This window comes from Muntiacus reevesi, chromosome 3 (genome assembly GCF_963930625.1).
Source record: "Muntiacus reevesi chromosome 3, mMunRee1.1, whole genome shotgun sequence".
Lineage (NCBI taxonomy): Eukaryota > Metazoa > Chordata > Mammalia > Artiodactyla > Cervidae > Muntiacus > Muntiacus reevesi.
The window spans coordinates 184,348,500-184,369,595 of NC_089251.1; the positions used below are offsets into that span (position 1 = coordinate 184,348,500).

The 21,096-nt window shown below is 39.3% G+C and overlaps 1 protein-coding gene across 3 annotated transcripts in view; it reads left to right on the forward strand.

Annotated features, from left to right (window-relative positions):
• MAP7 (microtubule associated protein 7) overlaps positions 1-21,096 on the forward strand; it is a 170,903-nt gene that overhangs the window by 135,608 nt on the left and 14,199 nt on the right. For 2 of the 3 annotated variants that reach the window (XM_065931284.1, XM_065931285.1), the window contains exons 6-10: positions 3,337-3,447; positions 8,782-8,895; positions 13,680-13,807; positions 19,067-19,182; positions 19,512-19,795. In XM_065931284.1, the coding sequence (XP_065787356.1) occupies positions 3,337-3,447; positions 8,782-8,895; positions 13,680-13,807; positions 19,067-19,182; positions 19,512-19,795 (753 nt within the window). The remainder of the gene's footprint in view (positions 1-3,336; positions 3,448-8,781; positions 8,896-13,679; positions 13,808-19,066; positions 19,183-19,511; positions 19,796-21,096) is intronic. The other variant, XM_065931286.1, reaches the window with a different exon arrangement.

Consider the following 21,096-nt stretch of genomic DNA (forward strand, 5'->3'; position numbering starts at 1 on the left):
TCTGATCCTAAAGTATATGCAACACTAAGGCTCTGCAAGGGGAAGTGCAGATTTCTGAAGCTAGAAATAGCAGTGAATGTCCAAGCGCTTCCTTGTTCTTAAATTGACTTAAAATCCTACTGAAATTTGGACTTAGTGAAAGGCTTTATTTTTGTACTGTAAATTCAATACACCTTGAATTTTATATAGAGTGTCAGTTTCATATGTGTGAGTCTAATAAGCTTTTTTTTTTTTTTTTTTAATTTCCTTTGGAAAATCATTGTCTTACATTCTGTCCCCAGGTGGTTTTGTTGAATCATCATTCACCTTTCTCGATTTAGCAGGCCTGGACCACCACTTCACAGCTTTTGGTGGTACTAAACCTGGTACAGAGCTCCTTGTGATTCGCTGATTGCCTGACCTGTAGCTAGCACCCCAGACGAGGGCCAGTTCATCAGTAGCTGAACCATTCCCACCCTAGTCGTAATGCATGCTTGATGTCCCACTGCATAGACCTAGATCTGCACATGGCACAGTGTCTGGCAAGTGTTGACAGTATAACCCGGGTGACTTAAAGGTACTGAAATAAAGCAATTCCCTGTGATCTGCTTACTTTTTCTTTAAATGATCATTTTGGATAAAACCTTAAAGAAAATGTTTTTTTCACTGGTAAATCACCTGAGGTCAAAGTGCATCCAGTTTGGCTTCATTTCACCCTGCCTCCATCAATATACAGCTATTGTCACTTTGTTTTCATATAAATAACTATGGATTTTTGTTTGTTTTCTCTATTCCCTTTCATTGCTGACATTCAGTGTATCTTCTATAGCCTCATCATTTACAAAATCTAAAAGCATATTGCCACAACTTTCTTTCCTATGCAGTGAACCAAATTTGAAAGCATGTATTTTCCCCCTCGGCTCTTCATGACCCAGTTGTATTTGCAGTGGGGCACATCAAATCTGCGGTCATTAGGATCATTTACATGTGATATTTCATTCTAGGTATAATTTTGCATATTTGTTTCATACAAAAAAAGGCCATCATGGTATGTGCTTTTATAACATTACTTATTTTTCTTTCGTTTGCCTTCATGTTTTACATGTGTGTGTTAAACAGGTAAACCTGTGCAAACTTTCAAGTTTTTTGTTTGTTTTTTTTTTAGCTGCAGTGTGTGACATGCAGGATCTTAGTTCCCCCTGCACTGGAGGCTGGGAGCCCTAATCACTGGGCTCCCAGGGAATTCCCTCCAACATTTTTGAGGGGATATCAAGTTACTTAGCTTTACTTCTTGTTTCCATGCTTAGAGTTCAATATACGGCCTCTGTTATTGCCACTCAGAGTTGTATTTGTGAGCTTTTGGATAAATCATTTTTTATTAGGGCTGTGAATTAGAGAAAATTCCTCCTATAATAGAACAGAGAAGTTTGAAAATAATGAGAATTTACCAAAATTCTCAATGGTCAGAATAATTTGCCAAGATCTCAAGAACAGTAACCAAGTCTTGCTCATTTTGCCTACTCCTTACTTCACAACGGGCTGACTTGTGGTAGACACAACAAACAAATCCTGGAAATTAACTTTAATCTAGATCAAATCAGTGTGTTTTCTGACTGTTCCCACATCAGCTAGCCCTGTGCTTTGTAAAGACAATACTTTTTAATCCAGTTCTTCATAAATTCTTTTGTGAATTTGTGTTTGGTTCAGAGAGGGGAAAAAAAAGATTAAAGATTCTTATTTGTTAAGTAATATAATAAATACATATTTTATCTCCATAAATTTAATTATGTGTGATAGGCCTGCATGTAGACACAATTTCCTCCCAACTGAAGCTGAACATATAAAATATCAGAAAATGTATTGCTATGAAATGTCCTGGAAATAACTTTCCTTATCCTTCTTTGTGTCCTTAAATCTCACATTTTGTCATTTTTTCTTTAGACATTTTACCCCAAGTCTTTTCTTTGTTAGGATTCCCCTAAGAGCCCATCCATTAAGTGTAAATTTGAGTCACAGAAATGATGTTTGGTTTGATGTTTGGTTTAATCATCTTTTGATGATTAAATCACTTCATATAAATCAATGATACTTCAATAAATTAGAAAAATTTTTAATTGCTTCAACTGTAAAGATGGGTCCCTGTAGAAGATAGGAATATCTGATGTTGGTGGAAGACTTACTTATCCCCTGTACACTGTAAATAATGGCCAGAAGTGGTTATTCTGTGGGAGAAAGTTTAACATATTTACTCCCAGGGTTAGTTTAGACAGGTGGGAACAGGGTTTGAAGGCCTCTCCCATAAAGAATATTTTGGTTTGTGTTCCGTTTTAGAAGAAGCTAACCATAGAAAATAAAACAAAATACATCAAGAGTCCTTGAACTTTAGCTAATATAGGTCAGAACAACTCCCTGCATCCTGAATAAATAACATAATGAGGTTTTTTAGACTTTCATTATATGTAGTTGTATTCAGGGAACATGACGTACACTAGTTAGTGTAGTTACAGCTTGGTTCCACTGTTCAGAGAGCAAACCATCAAAGTTGATTTTTCCCTTTTATACAGATATTATTTCTCTTCTAACTTGAACTTGAAGAATTACTCTAAAATTATCCAACAGCAATGTTATTAATAAACTTAATTCTGATTGTCTTTGCATGGCCGCCAGTTTTGTTAGGTAAGTTGGTGGGCTGATTCATAATGCGTCTGTAAACCACACTCATCTCTGTGATCTAGGCACACAGAGGTGGTCCTTAGTAGATTTTAAAAAAAGAAATGCTCTAGGGACCATCCTTTCCGCACCTGCAGTGTTCCTTTTTTTCTTTCTGATTAATCTGTTTTTCTATAGTGCCCTTTGTAAAATGACTTTATAAGCAAAAGTATCAGCAAATGCACAGACCCTGGTGTTTTTTATTCTGGTGTTTGCATTCTATCTCACCAGCACTGTTACTGCCCCATTCTTTCTCCTTTGGGAAATTATGAAGGCACTCATAATTGTAGACCCGCTTTTGCTTCATGGGCTGCCTCCATCATTTTCGTTGCCCTCCACTGGTTTTCCTTTGGTCTTCTCTGTTTGTTGTGTTGTAACCATATGCTTGAACTTCCCTGGCTGACAAACTGGTGAACTGAATAGTTCTTTAATATTTTTATTCTATATTTTTGTTTTCCTATAAGAAAAATGAGTATTATTTCTAGCCTTTAAGTTACCTTAAAATGTCCACTTAGAAAACTGTGCTATAGTAAAGATCTAGCCATAGAGCTGAAAGCATCCAATCCTAGTTTTTCCTTCCATCAGTGAACTAGGAAATTGCAATCCTGCATGCTGGCTGTCAATTAGCATTATCTCCATTTGTTTTAGATCCAGACAGGCGGTCAGTTTCCACCATGAATCTTTCGAAACATGTTGATCCCGTCATTAGCAAGCGGCTCTCCTCTTCATCTGCAACTTTACTAAATTCTCCAGATAGAGGTACAGTCAAAAGGAAAACAAAAAAAGTGTTCTGTTATTTCCTTAATGCTTTTATTTTTTGGATGTTTACAGCTAAGAATAAGCATCTGAAGTTGCTTTCCCTACGTTTCTTAAATAGGAAGAAAAAAACTTCAGAGTAAAAAAGCAATAAACGTCTGAGCAGCATTTTCCTTGCGACAAGAACATTTCTCATTTTAGAACTTGGCTGAATGATTGCAATTAGCAGTGATGAAAAGCGGTGCTTCCCTCAAGTTTTTAGTGCAGGAGTTTACAGCTCCAGAAATCACCCACTTATCCACCAACATGCTAATAATCTGTTATGAACATTTATTTCATTTCAATCAGATTGTCTTTGACATTTCATCTGTACTTGGGGAATTCCAGGCATTAACGTTCTAAAAAATCTTTTTAAATGATTCACGTTGGCAGATTTCATTTTGCTAACTTATTTCTCCTTTAACCAAACGTTTCTTACTGCATTTCTTGTGCGTGTGACTGGTTTTTTTGGTGTCCATTCATTTAAAGGGATATGGCCCAACTTTAAGAATATCATCATGTAAGCCTCCTAAAAATTTCAATATTCATAGTCCTCCAGTTAACATTTTATTTGATTTTTGAGTTTTATTCATCCCATGGATTTACAGTACATGAATGCTGAGTTACTTATAAAATTAAAGTTTCATTCTACATATTTATATATCATAGAATGAAAAATCAAGCTTTTAAGATAAGCTACTTGTTTTACGTAACTAAAACAATTTTAAACTTGAAAAACCAAAGAATTATTGTGCAATATAAAAACACATACTCTTTGAAAGTAACAAATTGTGGTTATTTTGAGTGCTTTATTAAGAAACTGATTGGTTTTGAAGTGTTTATAGTCCTTAAAAAAGATTGTAATGTGTGCATGTTCTATATGTGTGCATGTGTATTTGTATATTTTGTATTGTATAAAAGTTATGGTGTCACTGTAATGTATAATATAATGTGTTGATGTTAGAATTAATCTCTTAAAGCAGTAAACGTTTGAACAACTTCCAATTTTTGCCTTTTAACCTAAATCTTTTTTTAACCTAGTTTGCCTAAATCATTGATATTAGATGGGCCTTTTATATGTTAGGGAAAAGTATTATTAATTGAAGCTCCTTTCATAAGTAGCCTTTATTTCAAGCCAATTCCCTTAGTGTAAAATATAGCATACTGTTCTTAGCAGTTGTCTATTCCTCTTTTCTTTGGAATTGGCCACTTAGCACTTGAATTTTATATTTTTGTGAACATGGATCTAAGACAAACCATAACCGGGATTTCACAGTAATTTTCAGTTAAACCTTGCTTACTGATCCCGTAGCTGAAACTGGGGCAATGTTGGGAGTGGGGATAAACCGACCAGTATCCTATCCACACTTCTATGGAATGACAGTACTGTGTCAGCTAGTATCTGCACATGACGGTATCTGATTGGATAGTCTGAAGTAATCGGGGAAAATTTGGATGGCTCGACTGGATGGCAGAGCCCCTGAGAAATGAAGAGCCTGACTTCATAACCAGCAGGTTAATCACGGAGAAGAGGGGTTAGAGTGGAGATCGCCAGCTCCCAGCGCATGAGGATGCTGTGCTGCATCTGCCGTTCTCTCCTTCATGGATGTCCTTCCTTAGATTAATCCTGACTCCATCCACTCTGCCTTTGGGTGAGGCTAAGGGTCAGGGAAAGTTCAAGCAGTGAATAGCTGGAGCCAGGAAATTGCCTCTTGAATCATGGTACAGGTCTATAAAACCTGATGCCAAGCTAGACTAAAAGGACAAGGAGGACAGCACTAAATTTGGGGATTCCACTTCTCTGCCCCCTTACCAAAAGAACTGTGATCCAGTTCTGGTTTAACTGGTGAGGTCAGCCTGGAAGAAAAATCTGGTTCATCCAGAGGCTCCCATGTGGTTCAGGAAGCAATTTTTTTTAAGTTAGGCAGAACACTCAGTAGGCTCTGTCTTTTAATGAGAATCTTCTGCATTTGAACTTCTCTAATTTGAGAGATCTAAGTAATTTAGTTAGTATAATTTCCTTTCTGCCATCTATTTGTTAAATTTAATTATGCTTTATTATCAAAGTAGAAAGCATTCTTATCAAATTATCAGAGGCTTTTACAGTCTAGTCTTTAGAGTGTACACCATTACTAGATTGTTTGAGCTTTCTCAGCCCTACAGCACAGGCCTTAAGGGTGATGTTAAATTGAAGCTCTGATACTATCAAAGTTGACATTCAACTGAAATGCTCTGCTGGTTATTCAAAATGCTGGAATATTTCCATACCAGTTGGTAAATATCCACTTCCTCATACTGTGCTTCCCCAGGCCCTCCGGAGCTAAAGGGGTTAAAGGGTGTTACCTACTAGCGCTGTGCCTTGCCCCGTCAGTTTTTAAATGTTTTGATGATCACACCTGGATATAGAGTCACATAGACTGATAAAATGACCCTAGGTAAGGAAACCCCTGATTACTAAAGATTTCTGTAATTGCTGCAACAGAGACAGTATTGCCACTGGGAATTTTTGCATTAAAAGTGTTTATTATTAAGCTTCCTTCTTCACCAGTTTTCTCTCCCCCCTCAAGGAAGACAGAGCATTTGAAAAAAATAAGAAGGAAATTGGCTACTCTTAGCTGAAAATTAGTCCATACATTTTTCTCCCCCCAGAATCTAGATTAGAGGACATGGTGGTGGACCTAAAGCTGAATTCTGCCCGCATGTTGTTTGGCCTGATAATGGGTTTTTTGTTGTTGTTACTGTTTTAGTTCAAACTATGCCATCATATGAAAAAAAAAAAAAGGAAGATATCATAGAACATTTCAGGATGTAACAATATGTCCCTGATTTCTACATGGCACCCATCATTAAGAACTAAATAGTGATTTCCTGCTTGTGGAGGAACAGGGCAGCACAAATATCTGTAATGTTTAGTTGCCTCCTTGGACCAGATTGTCTATTAAGGGAATTGTCAATATCTCATTTTAACTGCTTAAGGAGGATCAATACTATAGTTGTTTCATGAGAATTAATACCTTTTCCTTCAGCAGCTTATCTCAAGATCAGGCCCTTCTAGGTTGAAAAAATTTTAAAAGTAACTCTCCTGTACTAACCTTTACTAAAAATTTATCTTATGGTGGAAGAGATCTATTTCTCTCTTGCTCAGGGCATAGTTAAGAATATGGTAGAACTGGAAACATATTTCTCTTAGCAACATCTTTCGATCAGAGTTTCAAAGTTATTAAAACAAATCTCTTTGGATTTGCTTTAAACCCAAATCAAAGAGGGTGTTTAATGATCTTCATTTGAAGCAGATTCTTTGGTTGATACCTTAAAGACGAAACAGAAATAGAGCAATTAAACTTCTTAATCGAGGAGAAAAACCAGACATGTCTTTTCAATGATAGACCAACTCTGCAGTTTTGAGTCATTTATTCTACAGAGTTTATCTAAGAAAAGGAAGGATTCACCTCTTCTTTCCTTTATCATCTACTGAAATTACAATTCTGTTGAAGATTTTAATTTAATCCTAATTACTTTCCCCACTGATTTAATTCTCGGAATGTATTCTAATTTTAGGTTAGATTATGTTCTTCTGATACACACACACACACACACACACACACACACACTGCCATACTATAGCTTATAATGGCACTTATCCTATTGTGCATTCTACCAACTGTATTATAATAGTTTTTATAACAGATGTTTTTTATGTATGTCTTCATATCAACAGATAAGGTTTAATTTCACCATGAAGACTCTCCCCCCAAAACTAAGAAAATCTAATAAGCTATTCACTAATTCTTAAATACACCAGTGCCTGATCAAAATGGCTACTCTTTTAAAATAAAGTCAGGTAATTAAGGTACTTATTGGAGGTTGGTACCTCCCTTTGAAATAGCAGATATTTTCTTTAACAACCTGTAACACTGGATGACTTCTATTAACTAAAATTAATTTTCTGGAAGTTAGAACTCATTTCTTTAAAATATATATAAAATATTATTATAAGAACAGTTGCTCCAGAGGCCAGAGGACTTGCACCTGCTGTTTGTGGTGCAGAACGGAGTGGCCTTGTCAGGTTTAGTTTTAAAGGTTTTTATAAGTGATTTGGGAATATGTTCTAAAATATACAGTCCTCCCTTGGTATCCACGGGAGGTTAGTTCCAGGAACTGCTGCAGACACCAAGATCCTCAAGCGCTTGGGCCCCATAGTAAGCCCTCTGCATCTGCAGGTTCTGCATCCATGGATACCAAGGGCCAACAGTATACTTAGTGGGGAAAATCCACATATAAGTGAACCTGTGCAGTTCAAGTTGTGTTGTTTAAGGGTCAAGTCTATATGATCACTTTATTTTAGTGATATTTGCAAGCTTCTTTCCTGATATCTTTGGAAAGTAGCTTCTGTATTTTCATAGACCATTACTGAAAGCTAATAGCATAAGCAAAGCAATTTATTTGTAATTAGCTTGCATTTCCTAACAGTGGTCTTGTGAAGCCCCAGTACAATTTGGGACTCTACTGCATTGTATCATTTTAAATTTATTTTCTGAATTCTTCATACACCCACTAGTAATTTCCAACATTATGGTTACATTGGATTTTGACTTTTCTACCTTAATTTTATGTTCAGCTTTATCCTTATCCTCCATTGAAAGTTTTATGTTCTTGCCAAACCAGGGACCTGAAAGAACCTGCTTTCTGAATGGGGAAGACAACAGTTCTATGCAGAACTTTACAGGAGTCCTCTTTCATTTTATGATATCTAATTCCGCCCCTCCCACTTACCCACGTAGCAGTTCATGGAGATGTAGCAAAATCTAATGGAGACCCTTTCTATCTTTACTTACGTATTTCCAGTCTCGCATTAAGCTGCCCAAGCCTGTGTTGAACTTGACATGCAGGATACTTAGGATGCCCTTTGGCTGAGGTGTATGCCTTAGTCCCACTGCCCATCCCAATGAGGGCAGCTTGGTTCAACGGACTCAGAAACATGCCAAACCCGCTTGAAATGGTTCTTCTGTTTTGTTACCTGTTGACTCCATAGGCAGGTGGTTAGCAAAAGCCATGTCCACAAACCTAATACAGAGCCTGCCACAGACTTAACACCTTGAAGGGAGCCAACCATATGGAATAGCCGCTCCTCTGAGCAGAGACCCTCCTGCCCCAGCTCTGCACCACCTTCCTCCCCGGACAGCCTGATCTCTGTCGAGGTTTCTCTCCGAGGCCTGGGAAGTGAAAAGGGTCATGCCCTGCACCCGCCTCGCCCCTGGAAGAACGCTTCTAACATCTCGCTTATGTGGTGACGTTTAGCTCGCCGCCTGCAGCTCAGCCCGTGGGAGAGCAGCGTGGTTAACAGACTGCTGACGCCCACACACGCGTTCCTGGCCAGGAGTAAAAGCGCAGCTGCCTTGTCTGGAGATGCAGGTAAAACTGTCCAGGTGCACCTTCCTCAGTGAGGTAAAGTCCTCCTTTCGAAGCCCTCTCTGAGCCGCCCCATTTGCATCTGATCACATCTCAGTTCTTCCCATTGCGTGCTTCTCCTCCTCCTGGTGGGATGGCGGGGGAAATATGTGTGCTGGCGTTGGTTTCATGCCCCTGGCATTGTTTCTCTGCGCTTCCATCTTAGCATCTTATCTGGACACCAGATGCCAGGCAGACAAAGGATGTCCCTCCCTGTGATCTGGTGGCTCCAGAGGCTTCTGTCAGTTCATAACTATTACTAGAAAATCCTATCCCTTTCCCTTCCTTTCTGCCTTCGCATCTGAGCAGATGATCAAAGGTAGAAATAATTTAAGATTGAATACTACTTTGTGGACTTGGGGATAATATCAAAGCACAAGCCTGTTTAAGCATAGTGTTTCATAAATGTGGCCGTGGGCTAGCCACTTATCCTCCCTGGGCCAGGCTTTTATATGTAATCGAGGAATAGTACCCTTTCAAAACTCTAAGAGTTGTGGAGAAGGCTAATTACAGTGTTCTTAGTTGTAACATTACTTTGAAAATATGTAAAATGTGCCAAGTACTAGTTATTATAATTAGTTATAACTCCTCTACTTTTTAAAAATGTAAAACATGCCTGAATGAGCCAATTGGTTTAATGAGAAGTTCATATAGTCTATACCTAGCTGGAAAGAAACATACATTTTAGGCTTTTGGCAGTATCTCCTCACAGTGAGTTGACTTAGGTTTTCCCAAATATCCATGTGACCAGCCCTCATCTTTGGTATGTAGGAAACTGCATTGCCTCCTCATAAAGTTCCCTTTAAAAAGGCTTTGCCAAAAAAAAAAAAAAAAAAAAAAAGGCTTTGCCTTTGCAAGCCTCTTCATGTTAACTAACCCTCTTTTTTTTTTAAATAATAACTCTTGGTAGTTTTATGATGTCTTTCATCTATAGGGCCCAGGGAGCTAGCATCAACTTGACTTCTCACAGTACCCCTGGGAGGCAGTCAAGAAAGCAAGTACAGGCATTCCCACCACCTTCCTGTGGAAAGCAAGAGCTTGACAATCAGTGACTTGCACCAGAGCCGCTGAGGTGGACTAGATCTTAGATGTGCTTCTGTCCTTGGCACGCTTGTGATGCTGTGTGTACCATCATGCACTCAACTAGCTGGACCACAGCGATCTGTGCTTTCTGTAACGCAACTCTTCTGTCAGCTGTCACATTGCATCTGAGATTTTTCTGGAGGAAAAAGTACAAGATAATTTACTTTTACGCCCATTTTGTTGTACTTACATACAAGTCATGAAAGCTTTTCTTTATGTCCAGCTAATTGAAGAACCTTTGAAACTGCTTTTCAGTCATGTTTCATAGGCTCCAAATAGTCTGTCTCTTGTGCTTCTGAACCTCCACTGTGTGTTGCTTCATACTAAAGGACTGCCTCACAGCTAAAAAAAAATAACTGTCTTCCTTTGCTATTTCTGTTGTCACTAACTTTTGTCAATTCTTTCACTGTTCCTCTAGTCTCTTCCAATACCATTTCCTCATTTTCCACCCATTTGACTTGCCCGTCTTTTCACCTTCCGACATCGTTGTGCTCAATCAAGGTGCTTTTTAATCTGCTAACTGGCTCTTGTTTGCAACTTTTACATCCTCCTATTCACAAACTGATACATTTTTGTCATTTATTTTAATGTGAAGCAATGCCATACATAGCCTTTACTTGTTTGTTTTATTAATACATTCCTTTAGATCATTGTTACCTATTATTGCATTGATACAGCTTATATTTAATGAACCCAAACTGGTGTTTAAAATTTTCGGTTTGAAATTATTTGTTTTAATGTCTCTCACATTTATCTTGTGAGAACACTTTTCCCATCAACTTTTATTTTTCCAGCTCCTCTCCTTGATTTTTTTTCTTGTCTTCCTATTTTTAATGTCATTCCTTCAGTTCACCTTATATCCAATTGCCATTGGCAAAAGGATGACCTACATCTAGAGCCAGGGTTATAATAGCAGATCAAAACAGCCACCCTCACCCCTAGGGTGTCCGGTGATTGTAAATTCCCAGAATAAGTAATAAGAGCAGTTGAAAATTGGAAAGCAGTCTCATATGTTTCATTGACCACTGCTTTGGGTTGTTTTTTCCTTGCCTATCTTTTAAAAATACATTTAAGATACATGTGATTATTGGAGCTCAGGATTAAGTGAATTAACATAAGCAAAAAGCAGTTTAGGATAGGACCTGCACATAGTAAGCACTTCATAAATGTTGTTATTCTGCTATAGTGTTCTGCCATTCTCTCTGCTGCACGTCAACCACGTGAGCTGCATTATCTTTTCTCTGCAGCCATTATTTCAAACAGAAAATACCAAATGAGTTAAATTAATGCATACTTGCTACCAAGAGTAGAAAGAAATACAGATACTGTGGAAGACTTGCTAAAAGACATTTCCATAAAAGAAACTTTATATTTAATAAGACTACTTTGGGATATGGAGGGCCCTCTATGGAGAAAAAAACCAAATATCGCTCTTCTTTTTCCTTCAGAAAGGCAAGATCATTAGAACTATTGATTTAAATGTTTCAGGTTTTTAAGTAGTTGCTGTTAAGAACAGCAGTGAATTCCATAAAATGTAGTCTCCTTAGATTTAACCATACAGTATTTCTTGAACAATTAAATTCGAGGATTTTTTTATAGACTACATCAGGTAGGTTTCTTCCTTTCCTTCATATTCACTCAGCACTGTAATAAACAATGAACCAAAGACATGATGAGATCGGTTTACAGCCATGATGGTCTCAGGAAATGTTCCACAGATACCCCCTGAAATTATTACTTCCCACTAGAGGAAAAAGAAATCATATTTCTGTGCTTCATTCCTTTTTCAGTGTCAGACCCATGGCCTCAGAGAAAGGCTGTCATCTAGGGTTTCTTGATCGCTGAGCGCTTAATGACCGCTGGCTGTGCCCTGGGCTGTGTGTGCCTCTTGCTCATTAATCCAACACAAGTGCCTTGTGCTAGGATGTTCACCTTTAAAGGCATTGGATTGCATTGGAGAAAAAAAAATAAAATAAAGGCATTGGATTGGATTGGAAGGGGTTTGCATTAATGAACTCTTTCCTTGTCTGGGAAGGACAAGTGCTTTGTTGTGGCACTTAAGAAAAGGATAAGTTTTCAAATTGCTTTGCCTGTAAGCACAGTAAGCCAAACGACGAGAGGGTCTCCTTCACAACATAAAGGAAACTTCCTTCACCATTAAGGTCTGAAGCAGAGCTTTATGTCAGTTTGCAAGTAAGGCATATATCTTTTGAGGAGAACTGAGGGAATGCAAAGTGTTTCAGCTTATCCAAGAAATAAGAGTTCTGTTTTCAGATGATGGGAAAAGAGTGCCGTTTCCAGGCGATCTACTGCCTTGACCATTCGGTGATAACCACAAGATACTGCAAGGCATTTAATGAAAGAGAACACAAGGGCGAAGATGCAATCTGATGGACTTTCTGTCTATAGAGTAAACCAAAATAACATATTTTTAACCATAATTCTGAAATTAAGATTACTTTGAATTTGTCTTATGAACTTTTGAGTTTTGAATTTATTAACCTAATACTATTATATTCAGTTGATGTAATAGTTTCTTTAAAGAGTTGCTACAATTGCGAGGGTTGGGTAAAGTCATAACATGGTCCAGACACTTAGTATTCCTTTCAGTAGTCATGTTTGTCTTATTTTCCTAGAAAACAAGATTTCTGGATGAAATATGAAAATGAACCTTGGATCATTAGTACGCAAATGTCTGATACCTATGCAGTGTTCTGTGAATTTCTTTAACCCCATTGTTACTCAGAATCAACCACTTGATTAATGACAATGTTCCTTTGAAAGTAAGGTCAGAAAGTATGTGGTTTTCACAAAACAAAAATCTCATCTTAAGTAAAACTATAACAGCTATTCATGATTATAACAGCTGTTCACGACTCAACTTTATTTTTGGCAATTCTAACATATTCATGTTCTCTTCACCGCTTTAAATGATGACATCCCATTTCCCTATACGTTCCTCTGCTTGTTATGAACCATCCGATGGCTTGGCTTTTGGGAAAAAACCCAAAAGCATGCATTTGATTTGCCTTTAAGTAGATAAAACATTTACAGAATTTTTTTTCCTGGAAATTATTAGTTATTCTTGTAGCAAGTCTTAACACCTGATGAGACTTGGTCATTTAACATTTTAAAAATTCAGTTGCTTTTTTCCCCCACTGGCTGCTGAATTTTACTCCCAAAATAGCTGCAATATATCTTGCTTGCCTGCTTGCTCACTTGCTGTCTTTCCACCTTTTGTTCCATCTGAAAGCTAATTAGGAAAAATCTGATTATAAACAATCCTCATCTTAAAATCATCTGTCACTAATATAGCATTTTGCCAGAACCATCTGTTTATAGGAATATAAGGCCATTGCTTTCTGTATGGCTGACGTCTGTCTCTTTAATTAAAGTATTTCAATAGCCAAATAATTTATATATTCCTGATTTTTCACTTGGACGTGCCCTCCTTTTGGACACACTGTACATAGGACCGTGAGGAGAATTGAGCGTGATGGTTCTGGAGGCCTTTAGGTAATAACACTTCTCCCTACTTTTCTCTCTATCTCTGCTCTGCTCCTTGTCCTGATCCTGCTTTTGGCTTTCCTTCAACTGCTCCCCTGGCACTCTTGTGTATAAAACAATCACCTGCACCCTAGTTATCCCCATTTGTCCTCGTTCAGCATCTTGCAGCCCCATCAACATCACGCCCTACAGAGCCGCACACTCTAGAAACCCACTGGAGCGACCAAAATTCTTTGTAACACCACCCGAGGGCTCCGCGCGAAGGAGGACTGTCCACAGCGCAGCGGTGAGTAGCTCTTGGGAAGCAAGGCTGGTGAGTCCGTGCTGCCCCTGGGCAGAGCGGACAGCGCCCTGAGGGGCAGCGCGGATGTCAGAGCCGGCCATGCCCACCTCCATCATCACGTCCACCCCGCCAGTCTAGAGTCTGCCTGGCCGAGTGATCCTGCCCCTACACTTCGTTCCCACTTGGGGATTCTACTCCCACAGAAAATCTAAATTTGAAGATGAAAACCGCTCTTTGTTCAAGCATGTCTGAGTGGCTGGGCTGCATCTGAGTGCTTCCAAACACATCAGTGCAATACCAGCATACTTTATGTGTGAAAGTAAGAAAAGCTTTGAAGGAGAAGTGGGCCTGGACTGCTGCCTTTGCATTTGATTCCAGCCATATCCAGAAGCTGGCTGCAGTCTAAATGCGGTTCACTAAAAAGCAAGATAAAGACTTTTTGTCTGTTTAGCTAATCCGTGTCAAGGCCCAGATCTTAAAATATAGTGACAAAGTATTTTGAAAACACTAATTACCTGCTAAGTAATTCTTGAAAGGCTGTTGGGCTCTGTTTAGAGAGTCACATTTTGCAAGTGAAGAATATAATTTGTACTTGTTACTGGCAGGGAGGCTGAACTAACCTCAATTTTCACCATGCTGTAAATGTAATGAGGTCACTTGTATATCTCCAGGAATATTTCTTTTTCTTTAAGCTGTGTATTATTTGGCACTTGTTGAGAGATGTAGACATTTGTATTTTAGTGTTAAAGGACCCCCCAGTACCAGGAGATCTCATTGCCCCTCTCTCATGGTAATAGAATGACCCATGAAGGGCTGGAACAATGCTTTTTTCAATCTCAACTTCCCAGAGCAGTTCAAATGTATAAAGCTGATGGACACTTAAAAGGATTTTGCTTAGACCTTTCAGGATAATTCAAGAGTTGTGAGAGGTTGATGGCTTTGCCTGTAGGCAGTTTTCTTTCATGCCCCTCAAGCTTTCAGGAATCAACGTTTAATTCATGATTGAGTCAAACCTCCAGCCCTTGAAGCCAGAAGTGAAACTACCTTTGAAGTCTGGGAAGTTTACCATCATTAGCATGTTGGTGCTTCAGAAAGCCTAGCTGTGGCTAAATAGCAATAGCCAAGCAGAACAGCTTTGGCCCTGAACACTGGATACTTACTGGGTAGGGAAAAGTGTTTACCAAAGGAAAAATATCTTGTTAGAGATTAAAAGGAAAATTAACACACCAGGAGGAAAGTTTGAGAGCCGATACTCCAACAGATTAAATGAGAGGGATTTGTCATCACTTGATCCACAGCCTGTGTTTTCTCACCGGTTTTCTTTTGTCTTTTCCGTGCCTCCTCCTTTCTGTATTTGATCTATTGGCTACCTTTTCATTTCTTTACAATTAAATATTTAGGCAAATACTTACTGTCAGAAAACGACTCACATAATTTATATTCCAGAGCTGCACTGCAGAAGTCAACCAAGCACCTGAAAATGTGACTAATGAGACTGACAGATCAAATTTGAAATTTATCTTTTAAACAATTTTTAATTGTGACAAAAAACAAAATTTACCTTCTCAACTGTTTTTAAGTGCACAGTTCAAAAGTGTTAAGTATATTTACGTCGTTATTGCAACCAATCTCCAGAACTTTTTAAATCTTGCAAAACTGAAACTGTACCCACTAAGCAGTACCTTTCGATTTCCTTAGCCCTCAACTCCTGGCAAGCACCGTTTTACTTTCTGCTCCTATGAATTTGATTACACTCGATCCCTCACATGAATGAAACCATACTGCATTCGTCTTTTGTGACTGACTACTTGCACGTAGCATAATATCCTTAAGTCTGTCCTTCCATATTGTAGCATGTGACAGGATTTCCATTCTTTTCAAGACTAGTAACACTCCATTGTGTATGTGCATGCACACACATATGTATTGACACACCACATTTAGTTAATCTGTTCACCTGTTGCTGGACATTTCAGTTGCTTCTTCCTTTTGGATATTGTGAACAGCATGGCTATGAACATGGGTATGCAGATATCTCTTTGAGATCCTGCCTTCGGTTCTTTTGAATATGTACCTGATTGTTGGATATTATGGTAATTCTATTTTTAATTTTTTAAGTAACTGCTATACTGTTTTTCATAGTGACAATACCATTTATTTACATTGTAACCAACAAGGTACAAGATCTTCCACTTTTTCACATCATCAGCAATATTTGTTTTGCTTTTTAAATAGTAGCCTAAGGAGTGTGAGATGATCTCATTATGGTTTCGATTTGCATTTCTCTAATAGTCAGTGATATTGAGCATCTTTCTATATGCCTGTTGGCCATCTGTATATCGTCTTTGGAGAAAACTCCAATCAAGTCCCTTGCCCATATTTTTAATCTTTAGTTTTTTAATCTTTTTAATTTTTATTGGAGTTTTTATATATTATGGATATTCCTTATCAGATGTATGATTTGCAAATATTTCCTCTCATTCTTAGGTTGCCTTCTTACTCTGTTGATTGTATCCTTTGATGTGGGTTTTAAGTTGTAGTCCCATTTTTCTATTTTTTGTTGTTGTTGCATGTGCTTTTGGTGTCATATCCAAGAAATTATTACCAAATCCAATCTTAGGACTCTCCCCACTTTTTTTTTTCTGGGAATTTTATAGTTTGAAGTCTTAGCATTTAGGTTTTCTAAGCATTTTGAGTTCGGTTTTGTATATGGTGTGAGATATGTGGTGTAAGGTAAGGGATCAACTACATTGTTTTGCATCTAGTTTTCCCAGCACCATTTGTTGAATAGACTATCTTTTCCCCATTACGTGGTCTTGGCACCATTGTCAAGGCTTCTTTGACCACATACTCAAGGGTTTATTTTTGGTGGTGTATTCTGTCCCATTGGCCTGTAAGTCTGTTTTTATGCCCATACCATATTGTTTTGATTACCATTGCTTTGTAATATGTTCTAAAACCAGAAAGTGTGACTTCCAACTGTTATTTTTTCTACTGTTTTGCCTATTCAGGGTCCCTTGAGATTCTACATGAATTTAGGATGGAGTTTTCTATTTCTGCCAAAAAAAAAAAAAATGATGTGGCCTTTTGATAGAGAGTGTATTGATTCTATAGATTGCTTTGGGTAGTAATGATATATTAGCAATAACAAATCTTCCAGCCTATGAACATAAGAGGTTTTCCCATTTATGTTGCATCTTCTTTAATTTCTTTCAGCAGTTCCTTCTAGTTTTTACCATAGACATCTTCCATGTCCTAGGTTCAGTTTATTCCTACATATTCTTTTTTTGATGCTATTGTAAATGCTATTGTTTTGCTAATTTTCTTTTAAATTTTATTTGGTTTATCTAAATTCAACCGACTGCTCTTGAGCACTTGAAATACATTTGTGAGACTGAAGTTAACATTAAATTTTAATTAATTTAGGTCCAAACTCAAATAGCCAAATGTGGCTAGTGGCTACCATTTTATTCCGTGTAAATGCAGAATATTACTATCATCCCAATTCTTTTGTACAGTGCTACCTTGGAGTATCTGTTTATATTGTCTCTCTTGTAGGTTATTTGTATTCTAAACCTAACTCTAACTGTAAAATTAACATCTTTGTCCTGCTGGTAAATTGTCCAGACCATTGACATGGCAGCTTGCTGTGTGTGTTTCCACCTTAGTCTTGTGGAAAGTGTTAACAGGAGAGATTATTATACAAACCACTGGCTATTAACTCAGATCAGGATAAGAATTAGGAGCACCTTCACATGTGTAGAACTCAAATAAATGATTGAGTCTAAGACCAACAGAAAGACATTTGAAAGACATTTGTTACTTTAACCACATTAAAATGTTCTGAGAAAGAGAAAAGCAATTCAACTACTTAACCCCAAGCTCCCTTGAGAAGGGAAGCATAATTGCCACCCTATACCCTTGCAAAGAGGGCTCCATATGGTGGCTACTGCTTCAGCTCCCCAAGGACTGCAGCTGTTCTCCGAGACTCTACCTCCTGCCTTCTGGTACCAGAGATGGGGGCAGAAGGCAGGCATGCAGCTGCAAGTGATACAGAGGGGGCACGTGCCCTGTGAAGCTCTTTCCTGCCCCACCCTTCATTTGTTTTATTTAGAAATTCTGGGGAAACGTTGAGTATTATTTGACAGTGAGCTGTTTTCCCCCGCCTATAGTCCAGGCCATCAGTTAGGATGCTACTAAGGAAAAGAGAAGCAGTTAGAAGAAATGCTGAAGGGAACAAGTTGGGGGGCGGGGGGCGGTGGTGGGGGCATGGAGAAGGTAGGTGATGCTGAAGCCAGGCAGGAAGGAGAAAAAAGAATGTACCCTGAAGCTAGATGATGTTCTGTCTCTTCTCGAACAGTCTGAGTTCCTGCAAGGATCCCACTGAGTGAGGGACTGCTAGACACCCACACAGGTGTCTCCAGCAAGCATTCATTGCCCTCGCAGAACACTGTCAGCCGTTTCAGACACTTGGGATGAGTCTCTCCTGCCCTGTTCCTTGTTTGTTTTCTGTCTTGGCTGACTTTATCAGAACACTTCTGGATTTCCTTTTGCCCATTTCAGCCTAGGAAATGTCATTTCTCTGGCTAATTCCTAGTGTTCCGTCAGAGGAGGACTCATGTTTCAGCCCACTGTCAGATTCCCATTTCATCCCTAACGAAGAAGGCCAAAAATAGCTAAAATTCCTCACCTCGAGTCTGACTTTTCCTTCAAGGGCAAGAGGGCACTAGGTAAGGACGGACTTGTTTGTATGACATTAATATAAAGAAAAAAATTAATGTCTGATGTAGCAGACATGTAAATTAAAAAAAAAAAAAAGACTGAGCGGTAGTGGGTTCCGAGGTGAAAAAAAGAAAAATGCTAAAGAATTAAGAGAGACAAAGGTGTAGGGAGGATAAGTTGGAAGTGACCTTTATTTTGACATTTATGTGGGCTAAACCAGACTATGAGAAATTTTGGTCCAGGCAGTTTTAGATGGGAAGCATAGGTGCTTTCTAAAAGTGTATTTTTGCTTGGTTTTTTACAAATACATACCCAGATCACACTCCCAGAACCTTCTTATTAGTGTCAGATTGTGTTGATTCGATTATAAGGTTCAGTTTTAACCTAATAAAGGCCTTTTGTTGGGGTGGAATGGATATACATGGCAAAGGCTGGAAATTTTCCAAGTCATTCAGTGGATTACAGCTTCACTATTGAATACTATGAATGTGATTGTCCCGCTTGTGGAAAAATCTCATTATTGTGTTTCTCTGAACTTAGGGCTGTAAGAGAGAGAGGGAGAGAGAGAATGTTCCCTTCCACCTCACATCCGGCAGCCAAAGGTCTCTGTCTCCATCTCATCCCAAAGCCAGATCATCAGCTTCCGCCCGACTTTGGTAAGTGAAATATAAGAGCCTGGCAGTGGTGTTCCATGTTGGATAACTAGTAGTGTCTGTCCTCTGAAAAGAAACTGTTCTCCCCACACTGTTTAGCCTTCTCTTAGGGAGTAACATTTTTCCTCAGAGGAAAGAAAAAAGAAACCTGGAATGAGCCTCTAAAGCAAATACTCCTGTGTTCGCCATGTAAGAGACATGTTCACACAGCTAAATACCTTCATTTCTCTTGGTGTTGGTATTCCAAGACTATTACGTGGTAGAGATGTGGAGAAAGGTGGGTTCTGGCGAGCCTGTTCTCACGTTCCCTCTTCTCTTTGTCTGTTGCCCAGGCTCCCATCCAAGTCCTTTCCCCACCTGCCCGGCACCCCCAGACCAGCACCCTCCACGCCTCCTGGACCAGTCAAAGCTGCCCCTGCTCAGGTCCGGCCCCCCTCCCCCGGCAACATCCGCCCTGTCAAGAGAGAAGTCAGAGTGGAACCTGAGAGAAAAAACCCTGAGAAGGAGCCTCAGAAAGTTTCCAGTGAGCCCTCACTTAAGGGCAGAACACCTCTGGTGAAGGTAGAAGAGGCCACAGTTGAAGAGGCGACAGCAGTCGAAGCAGAGGCTGCCCCCGGTAGGAAGGAACTGACCAGCGGGGCCCTGGCGGCTGCCTGACCCTTCTGTCTCCTGCACTGCTTTTCCTTGGCCTCTCCTCCTTCCTTTCTCCTTTCTTCCTTCCCTCTCTTCTTTGCTCCCTTTTTGGGCACTTGGAAATTTTACCCTGAGACTAATTTGGGGACCTTTTCTTAAGTATAATTTTCTTACATATAAAGAAGGAATCATCCATCCAACAGCCTATTGTTAGAGCCACAGCATATTTGTTTCAGGTATGGTTTATGATCCCTTTCATTGGCTGAGTCCAATAATTTGACAAAATGTGGTATTCAGAGCACCTGCATCAGAATCATTTTATCTATTGCTGTGTAACAAATTATCCCAAAGCTTTGTATTTATAACAACTGACAGTTACTGTATCACGCAGGGTCTTGGGAGAGGAATTTGAGAGCAGCTTAGCTGAGTTGTTAGAGGATGACGCACACGTAGGGCTGTCGGCAAGTGGCCGTCCTTTCCTGACACATGGACCTCACCACAGGGTTATCTGATGGCCACACAGTCTATCTGCTTGCTCTGTTGGTTCTCCCCAGCTGAGTGACCTGGGGGAAACACAGGAAGCCCACAGTATCTTTCATGCCTAATCTCAGAAATCTCACATACACAGAAGTCACGATTTCCATCACACAGTTCATTAGAAGCAGGCCACTAGCTTCAACGCACACTCAACTGGAGGGGATTAGTCTCTACCTTTTAGGAGGAGGATTTTCAAAAAAAATTATGGAAATATTTTTCAACCACATCTATAATGTTTCATACTATAGAATCCTGCCCCTACCTCAGACCTGTTGAATCAGGATACGTTGTGGATCCATGGACTCTGATACTAAGCTTATCTGACTCCTGTGCAGGATTGCCAGATAAAACAGTGGCAGTTATCCTGTGTGGGGGCTTCCCTGGTAGCTCAGACAGTAAAGAATCTGCCTGCAATATGGGAGACACAGGTTCGATCCCTGGGTCGGGAAGATCCCCTGGAGAAGGGAATGGCTACCCACTCCAGTATTCTTGCCTGGAGAACCTCATGGACAGAGGAGCCTGGTGGGCTACAGTCCATGGGGTTGCAAAGAGTCAGACACGACTGAGCAACTACCACTTCACTTATACTTCACATCCTACATGTACTGTAGTTTGAGGACCACTGGCTTATTAGCCTGTGTGACTGACAGAGGTCAGAACTTTTTCCAGAAGACCCAGTGGATCTCATCTCTACCAGACTAACCAGATGCTGTCTAGAAGTTTAAAAATCACCTGGAGCTAGAAATT